Below are 9,599 nucleotides of genomic sequence, written 5' to 3' on the forward strand. Positions count from 1 at the left end.
AACTTGTTTCTCTTAGTGATCGTTTGAACAATAAGTAGGACCGAGTGGATTTGTAGGCTCTAAAGTTTCACAGTTGTTTTTTAGTGCAGTTATGTAACAAACAAAAAACCTATATTTGTAAGTTACACCTTCATCATAAAGAGATTGCTCTACAGTACTTGTATGAGGTGAATTGAAAAATGCTATTTCTTGTTTATCATTTTTACCGGTCAAATATGTGTAATCAAAATAATATAAACTGAGCACTGTACACTTTGTATTCTGTGTTGTAACAGAAATCAATATATTTTTGAATGTAGAAAAACCATCCAAAAATATTTAATAAAGTTCAATTTGTATTTTATTGTTTAACAATTCATTTTTTTTTGAGTTAATTGTGTGAGTTAACTATGATTAAATCAACAGCCCTATAAAGAACACTGCATACATTGACACTGCTATTTGTTGTTCTACAGCCCTTTTGAGTAGATTCAGCCCTCAAGCCTCAAGATTGAGTAGATTTAGCCCTCAAGATTTATGCATGTTTGACTTTATGCAGCAAGTACTCTCTCTGAAGTTTATGGAACTACTCAGTACATAAAGTTAAAGATGTTTAAAATCTCTACAGGATTGGTGTCTTAGTGAGGTTCTGAGATGGGAACAGAAAATCAGGGAACTTGGAGATATTGGACCAAATTTAGCTCTGGTGTAAGCAAGCATAACTCCACTGCATTCAAAAGTGAAACTGAGTATTTGATATTAAAAACTTTATTTAACTACTTGAATAATTTACAACTGATATCAGAATGAAAAAGTATATATTTGTCCAGAGCAGATGTGTATTCAAACCAAAGTTATCAGTATACTAAAATGAACCAGGTCAAAACAGCTACCTCTTGAATTCACATTACCGGGCATCAAAAACAACCACTGTAATAGTTAGAGTTAAAGAAAATGACAGGGAATTTAAAAAAAAACAAAAACAAAACACAATCACAAGTCAGTCATGCAAAATAAATTGAGGCTCATTTTTCAGTTACACCACAATTAGCATTTGTTTGTATGCTTTTAAAAAATGGAATATGCTTTGCATGCATAATAGTATCTTCTATCCGGTGTACTTTTTACCAGTTTGCACTGCAATACAAGATTACCAAAGTTTATTGTATTGTGCTTTAATTAACAAGAGCATCACTGAAAATAATTAAGATGTTATATGTTCTTCCTCACATATGTACTAGTTTGTAAGACTTTTTTGCACTGGACCAATTCTTCAGTACTACCCCAATTTTTCATTTTATTTATAGCCACTATTGTCCCAGATCACTCAAACAATTTAATAGGCATGTGCAAAAGGATACATCTTTTTGTTCTCTTCTTGTACATTATTCTGTACCCACATTCTCGACACCTGATCGGATCTCTTGCTTTTATTTCATTTTCTGTATGACATTCTGGGGGGCAAGGGGGGGGAGAAGAAGAAGAAGACAATCTTATTAGACTACTATAACAAGAAATACAAAATGTAAGATGTTATAATTTACTTTAGGAAAAGGTAACAAAATTCAAGATCTGCATTTGTGGCAAACAAAACAACTTTAGTGAATTAATATTACTGAGAAAATCAAGTTCTTGATTTCTCTTCAGGGTAAACACTTTTAGCTAACCTGTAAAGTTACAATTTATGTTCTATTACCTTTAGTAAAGACAAAGTATGTGGTATTCAAATTACCTAGAATAAATCTATTGACATATTACAAAATGCGTTCACAAATAATTGCCCATTCCGTGCTACCAGCTGAGTGGTATTAACATATTTCAATCCAAAATATTATATAACTGACCAAAGTGACAGGAGGGCGCTGTGGTGCTAACAACTCACTCTAAAACAGGGGTTCTCAAACTGAGGGTCAGGACTGCTCAGGGGGTTGCGAGGTTATTACATGGGGGGGGGTGTCATGAGCTGTCAGCCTCCACCCCAAACCTCGCTTCACCTCCAGCATTTATAATGGTGTCAAATATATTTTTAAAAGTGTTTTTAATGTATAGGCGGGGGGGGGGGGGGGGCCCACACGCAGAGGCTTGCTGCGTGAAAGTCGTCAGCAGTACAAAAGTCTGAGAATCCCTGCTCTAAAAGGTTGGAAGCATTAAGAAATACTATGTTTTGTGGAGTACAACCCCTCTCTCTGGTTGCTGCTAAACCATCTGCAGGAATGACTTCTCCTTGCATCAAAGATATTTCTGAAGGACAAAATTATTTTGCCTTTTGATTGCTCCAGATGGAAGGTACAGTATTTCAAAAAATGCCCCCTGAAGACAGTATCTCAGACTCAAATTGTAACAGTATTGTAATCCCTCTACAAGCTATTGCATTTGAACACTGCCCCTAACAATTTTGGCTAAAAGTAAAGTGACCACATAGGCTTTTCTCCGAGATGCGATCGTAGTTTTATTCTTATTTACATAGATAAATATGGGGACTACTGTGCAAATATACTCTACAAACACTGCACCACATTACAAACAGAGCAGCTTATAAAGGTTCTTGGAGAGAACTGCAACGTGTTACCCTTGCCCAATGATGGAAGTTCTAAAGAACTATTTCCACATTGTCACCACTCCATGAAGCAAAAATCCATCATCTTAGTATAATTATTCTGCACCATTTGCAATCAGATGGCATGCCACCCTGAGCAAATAATGCAACTTATTACGAATAGTGACGTTAGGTTCAGCAGATATTATTTCTCTCTCTCTCTCTCTCTCTCTCTCTCTCACACACACACACACACACACACACACACACACACACACACACACACAGAGCATCTACATAGCAACATTCTACAGATCCAGTTGTAGGTCCACAAGCCATCTCAAGGCCTTCTCTCTGAAGTTGTAGATATCATCAAATTCACCTTTGAATCCACATTTGGGGCACTGTGTTATGATGTGTTCAATGGTTTGCATGTTCACAATAGTCACAGGAAGGGATGTCTGATTTTTGTTCGATGAGATACAGTGTGGTCCACAGTCTGCATGGCAGGTTGAAACTGGGACAGTGGCTTATTGGGTCAGTAATAATGTGCTTGTTTGGAACTGTAGCGGAGAGGCAGACACTTTGCCATTCCCTGGACAGATCCAGGGACATGGGTGGTCCACAGTGGTTTTCACGATTTCAGGCATCGTTTGGGAATGTTGCCTATAGCCTGCCAGATGGGAAGTTCTGGGTACTCTTCGACAGGGTGGATAAAAATCAATGATTTAAAAAAAAAAAAACACAAAAAAAACCCACCATCGGATTTTTTTGATAAAATCCTTTGAGGAAAACAACATATCTAAAGATAGTTTTAATTAAGATACATTATAGCTTAAAGATATCCCTATTCCACAATGAGATTATAAATTCTAAATCTATAGTATGAGACAATATATTCATGTAATGTTTAAGAAAAGTTTTGTAAATGCGTTCCAATAGTTCATGGATTAGGGTCCCAATCTTATGGGGTTCCACAGGCTTCTGTATAGATTATTTAGGTTAATCTTTCTATCTACCCAATGGGACTCAGTGCTCAGTCTAGAAGATACCATCAGAGATGCCTAGTTTTGCAGTTCTCAAACTACAGATTTGTGTCTTCAGAGATAACATGCTTGTTAACAGAAAGAAAAAAACCACCACACCAGTAAAAACAAACATACAGAGGTGAGAAACAACAGACATCAGTTCTATTGTCCCTCTGCAAATTGGTGTACACAGAGTCAATCCCTTACTGCTCTGTAAAAGTGCAAAGTTTCAAAAAGTTCAATGAATAGAAGATTGTTGGGGGAGGAACAGATGTGGACAAGGAGAAGAAGTCTGGAGATAAATGTGAGAAGCGAGGGACCTATGCTTGTTTTGTTAAAATACTGTATGTTTGCTGTTGAGGAAAAAAATCCAGAATACTTAACGTTGTTGTTTTAGTTAAATAAAACAATTTATACATCTGTCTGGTGAGGTTCTCCTCTTAATACATCATGGCAAGAAAAATCTTCCAAATATTAATGATTAACCTGTTGAATTGGAGATATTTATGAAGTCATTGGGAAGTGAACTATCTGCTTCAATTACCTTTGGTAAATTAAATAACTAAACAATCATTCATTTTCTGATATAGCTGTAAAACTAATCTGAAAAGTTTTCAAATAAATCACTGTTTAAAAATGTATAGTGTGTACCTTCTAAAAATGAAACCTACATCTAACTCTGAGTTGTGAAGATTATGTATTAAGGTTATACCAACCAACAAGAATACACTTTTATATAGAAAACCATGATTAAATCGAGTCTTCCTGACTAGTGATTTAAATCAAATCCACCCTGGTCTTTGGCACGTTTACGTTCTGATTTTAAAGCTATACCTTGATGGATAGCTGGAGGTTCAATGTTTGCTAAAACAGAAAGCTACTGTAGAGGTGTTGATTGTAAAGTCCCCATGATGATTTGCATGGTCTGATTCAGCTGCCTATCCACAAATGGGGTATGGCAGCTTCTTGTCCACATCAATGCACAGTACTCTGCAAATAGGTACGCCAGGGCCAAAGCCGATATTTGTAGCACCAGGGCAGCGCACTTGCAACTAAGGCCCATAGCATTAAAGAAGCTGAAGTGACCCTTGTACTCCTCCATGATCTTATGGTCAGATATTTTCAGAAGTGACAGCTGAGACCAAAATCTGTAGTCTCTACTTTTTTCCACCTTGACAACAGAATCACACAAAACACACTCACTGTCAAGTTTGGTGGTGAAACTGTGCATTATGAACCAAAGCCAATAGACCTCAGTGTAATTACTGACCATACACTCACCTTTCAGGACCACCCCCAGAAAACAGCCTCTAAAGCAAAGATTTGCAACAATATTATACAAAAGTTAGCAGGACCAAGCTAGGGATTAGCAAACATTATTAAACGTTAGGTTTTATTCTTACCTCCACAAATGTAAATCATTGGCTGTTGCTTTGGAGGCTGAACATCCTTTTGGGAATCCATGTTCTGTCAACAAGAAAAAAAAAATCCATGCTCTTGATTAGAGAGTAGGGATTGGAAGACAAAGACCTCTGAAGACAGCCCTAACGGCAACCCCATCTTCAGTCAACGTGCTAGATATCCTTCTTTGGATAAAGCTTGGGGAGCATTAGTCTCTCCCACTAATGAAAGATTTTGCTGCAACTATAAAAAAAAATATCAACCATATATCACTTAAGTCTCAATACTACTAACCTGTCATCATTTCGGGAACGGACAGCATCACTACTTGTACATACAGGATAAACCCAGCCACATTATTCCACCCACTTAAAACACTGTCTAATCCTGCACTAACTTTGATAGATATGCTGGACCGGAATGGGCAAATTACGGCCCGTGGGCCAGATCCAGCCCCTCAGGGCTTTGGATTCAGCCTGCGGGATTGCCCCCTGTGGTGCCGCAGGCCCTGCGCTGCTCTCAGAAGTGGCTGGCACCATGTGCCTAGGGCCCCAGGGGGACGGGAGAGAGGGCTGCGTGCGTTGCCCTTGCCTCCAGGCACCACCCCCCGCAGCTCCCATTGGCCAGAAACAGGGAACCGCGGCCAATGGGAGCTTTGGGGGAGGTACCTGGAGGCGTAGCAAGGGCAGCGCACAGAGCCCTGTGCCCCCCTCCCCCCCCCCATGGGCCACACAGGGACATGGTGCCAGCTGCTTCCTGGAGTGGCGCCGTGTGGGGCCAAGGCAGGCATGCAGGGAGCCTGCCCTGGAGCACACCACAGCCACCCCGGAGCCGCTTTAGGTAAGTGGCGCTGGGCCAGAGCCTGAAACCCTCCTGCACCCCACCGCCCAACTCCCTGCCCTAAGCCCCCTGCCTGCACCTTGCACCGCAACTCCCTGCCCTGAGCCCTGTCGTACCCTGCACCCCAACCCTCTTCCTGGAGCCCCTTCATACATCCCGCACCCCTCCTCTGCCCCAATCCCTTGCCCTGAGCCCGTTTCTGCACACCACACCCCCTCACAACCCACACTCCCTCCCGCACCCCAACCCCCTGCCCTGGCCCTGCATACAATTTCCCCACCCAGATGTGGCCCTTGGCCCAAAAAGTTTGCCCACCCCTGTGCTGGACAGAAACCCGCAGGTCAGAATCAGGCAGAAAGTAGTAGTACTTTGCCTCAGAATCCTAGGGTAGCTGGATCGGACTGCCAAATCAATCATCAGTGAAATAGTTAACAGGAACTTTTAAATAATCATTAACACCTAATTGTATTGAGTCAGTTAGTTTAAACTCATTTTAGGACAAAATCTGTCCTCACAATGCCAGAATAAGATATTTTTGCACAGAGGATCTAGGCTCCATCTACTCCAGACTTTTAACAGAGTTTGTAACAATTCGTTTCACCATTGGCTCTAAACACAGTTGTGTCTATAACCATGGTTACTAGGATCTGGAAAGAGGACCAACTAAGTCGGTTACACAGGAGATCCTATCCATACAGCAAAATAATATACTTGGTAATGGCAGACAACCATGTGCCAACTGAATACACTAGCAAGTGCTGCCATTATTTACCAAACATTAACCACATTGTGTAGATACAAACAACATTTGAAGTCAGAGATTTCAGTAATTGGTTATAGACTCCGTTAAACGTTATGCCATCGCCATGCACCTTGTCAATGCGTGTTCTGTAAGCAAACCAGCCCCGCCAGTAGCTGCCCAAGGACACACGGATATGAACGCAGCCAGGCAGGGTGATAAGCTCAGACACGCGTCATGCGGGCACGACTGTGTTGTGAAGACACTTGCCGCATGGGTGAGACTCCGGCGAAAGTACTGTACCACAAATTGGCTTGACCTCTGTGCATCCTATGTGCCTTCGGTGTGGTGGCCTGTGTCTTCCCAGGGCCAGATCCGGGACCCTACACCACTTCCACCACGCTCCTCTGCGGAGCGCCCGCCCCGCGCAGGGCCGAGGAACCCGGCGGCTTCCCCACGTGTTCAGAACCTGGCCTGCCAGCAGAACCGCGGGCCTGCCCCGCCCCTGGGGCTGCGGTCTCTGCCCCGCCCCTGGGGCTGCGGTCTCTGCCCCGCCCCCGCCCCCGGCGGCAGGAGCGCGGCACAGGGACCATCGCCGCTTTGCTGAATAAACGCGCAGACTGTGCCCAGAGCGGGGCGGGGGCAGGATGCCGCCGCTCGCCCCTTCCGCACGCACAGAGAGCCTGGGCCTAACTGCGGGAAGAAGAGACACCCTGACCGCTCCCTACCTGTCCAGAGCGGGACCCGCTCCCCACGCTCCGCTCCTCTCGGGCCCAGGCTAGGGGCGGGACAGACCCCTCAGCAGACTGCCGAGTCGCGAGGCCTCCTCGCGAAACGCGCAGACGCAGCAAGCGCGGCCAGCTCCGCCCCAAGCTGCCCTGACGTAGGGACAAGGAGGAGTCGAGCTCGGGGTGGTCCCGGGGGCGGAGCCATTGCTCCAGCTACAGCAGGGCGGTGCTAGGCCAGCCGCAGCGCCTGCGTGCTGGGGCTGTCTGTGCTGTGCCCTGCAACTTCCCGGCCCCAGTACACTCTCGCGTCTCGCCCTAGCGCCTCCTGGCCCCGGGGCTGTGACTGCTCCTGAGCAGCTCCTCTCCCGTAGGCTGTTGCCGACTCTCAATCTACAACTCCGAAACTATTATAACAATCTGCTTGAGGGGTTGTGACAGAGAATTTGGCAACGCTTCCACGGTTAAATGCAAATATAACTATGCATTAAACCAACGCTGCGATTTTAGTTATATAAAAGTAGGAAAAGCAAAGTTAAGGATTTGACAGCAACCCTCTCAACTCTCTTGTTTTATACGTATGCATTACAATAACGTTTTGTTTTATGAGCATGCTACATATGTGCACTTAAATTTATAGAAAGTTTAGAGCGTAAGAGTTAAGGAAGTTACACTGTACCTAAAAGATTCTTCGGAATATAATCAGATAAAATTTCTGAGTGGAGAGGAGAATATAGAAGAATCTGTGTGGATGAAAATCCCAAATCATAAGAATACAAATATGCGAGTGCAATTATATTACCAGTTTCCTGAACCAAAAAAAAAAGAATACTGTGGGGTACTGCAGCCATGAATTTCCCACCACCACCCCCTAGAACGGAGGGATATATCAAGAAGTCACAGAGATGGCATAGCTGTTGTCACCCCTCTCTTGCAGGAGCTCCCCAGGGCAGGGATCATTCTGGAGGATACTTCAGGGACTGATGGCAAACTGATACTTTGAGTAATATGCAATACTACGCAACAGCTCATAAGGGCTATTGCAGCAGGGATGCAAATTAAGGGCTGCCCTAACCTGTGCAAAGGGGCTAAGCCAGTCCCCAGCAATGGGGAACTCAAGCCACCATCACCCTTAGATCTCTGCATTATTGTCCACACCAGCATGGAGTGAATCTGGTTTACGGAGCACATCACACGGAGGGAAACTGAGGCAACCAAAGGGGGTATCACCATTTTTCATTTTGAAAACAGGATTTTTTTAATGAAATATAAACTTACATATAAATAACTGCATGGATTTCATAAGCAAATGCAAAGAGAACTACAAGTTACAATGAAGTTGGAATCTACTGACCTCAGTAGAATATATTTGACTGTACCTGAGTTGGTCTATGTAGCTTGTGGAACGCAAACGGGACTCAGACATGATCACGTGACTGCAGAATTTTATCTCAAGGAGGGCTGGTCTTTGCCCTAAGCTGCTTTTTTATTTCAGAAGCCTATTACTTAAGCTCTACGCAGAAAGATCTAGGTAAATGAAAATATAGCTATATATTGTGTGGGTATTACCATATCCTCCCACATTAATTAATATAAACTTTCAAGCCAAAATACAGATATATTTTCAATGCAATAGAATGGGATTTTGTTATGAAATCAGTTTTCAACAGTTTCAGTGCATACATCAGCAGTCACAAACTAAATTGTGAAAAAAATGCTAACTGCTCTCTTATTCACAGGCTCAACACACTTTTTAGGATAAATCCTGTGTATATGATGGTCATTGTATAGGTTTAGCCATGGTACCTCAATGCCCCAAGAATTAAAATTTCCCCTACAACATAAATATTGTAAAACGTTCAGTAGTACTTGTGGCACCTTAGAGACTAACCAATTTATTTGAGCATGAGCTTTCGTGAGTTACAGTTAGTCTCTAAGGTGCCACAAGTACTCCTTTTAGCGAATACAGACTAACACGGCTGGTACTCTGAAACCTGTAAAACGTTCAGTATACATTCAGCACATCCATTAGGACCAGCATTCCTGAAAGAAACTTAGTTTGGTCTTTGTTGATTAAAAGTATCAAACTTTTTGAAATGTGTGATGGTTTTATGGTTTGGATATGTTTTCCAGATACTTGTTTGATATCGCCAAAATAACCTCATATATGATTGGTAGTATATACAAAATAAACTTTTTGGAGTTAAACTAGTTAATCATTTGGATTTACTTCATGTTTTCTAAGTTTGAATTTATCTTACAAATATTGTAAAAGGGGTAGAAAATGTACTGTAAAACAGAGCTAAGAAAAAACAACTCACATGTATAATAATTTTCACATTATTATTATA

The 9,599-nt window shown here is 42.5% G+C and overlaps 1 protein-coding gene across 4 annotated transcripts; it reads right to left on the minus strand.

Moving 5' to 3' along the window:
* Window positions 1–731: 731 nt before the first annotated feature.
* POLR2K (RNA polymerase II, I and III subunit K) lies at window positions 732–8,674 on the minus strand. Of its 4 annotated transcripts, none has more exons than XM_073330450.1 (4): window positions 8,603–8,674; window positions 4,947–5,010; window positions 1,341–1,433; window positions 732–909 (listed from the first exon to the last, which is right to left on the minus strand). In XM_073330450.1, the coding sequence occupies exons 1-4, from the start codon at window positions 8,672–8,674 to the stop codon at window positions 887–889; spliced, it is 252 nt and encodes an 83-aa protein (XP_073186551.1). In that variant the 3' UTR covers window positions 732–886. The 4 variants fall into 4 exon arrangements, with proteins under 4 accessions (XP_073186551.1, XP_073186552.1, XP_073186554.1 ...); XM_073330451.1 differs by lacking the exon at window positions 8,603–8,674 and adding an exon at window positions 7,252–7,403; XM_073330453.2 differs by lacking the exon at window positions 8,603–8,674 and adding an exon at window positions 6,794–6,975.
* Between the last annotated feature and the right edge of the window lie 925 nt (window positions 8,675–9,599).

This window comes from Lepidochelys kempii, chromosome 2 (genome assembly GCF_965140285.1).
Source record: "Lepidochelys kempii isolate rLepKem1 chromosome 2, rLepKem1.hap1, whole genome shotgun sequence".
Classification (NCBI taxonomy): Eukaryota; Metazoa; Chordata; order Testudines; family Cheloniidae; genus Lepidochelys; species Lepidochelys kempii.

What these genes read in the sequence shown, in the direction of transcription:
- POLR2K (XM_073330450.1), bottom strand. Translation starts at nt 8,674, where the DNA reads ATGTCTGAGTCCCGTTTGCGTTCCACAAGCTACATAGACCAACTCAGG. An exon ending in GTCAAATATATTCTACTGAG is followed by an intron (nt 5,011 to 8,602) that starts GTCAGTAGATTC and finishes TCTTGTTGACAG; the next exon opens with AACATGGATTCCCAAAAGGA. An exon ending in CAAGAAGAGAACAAAAAGAT is followed by an intron (nt 910 to 1,340) that starts GTATCCTTTTGC and finishes TAACTATTACAG; the next exon opens with TGGTTGTTTTTGATGCCCGG.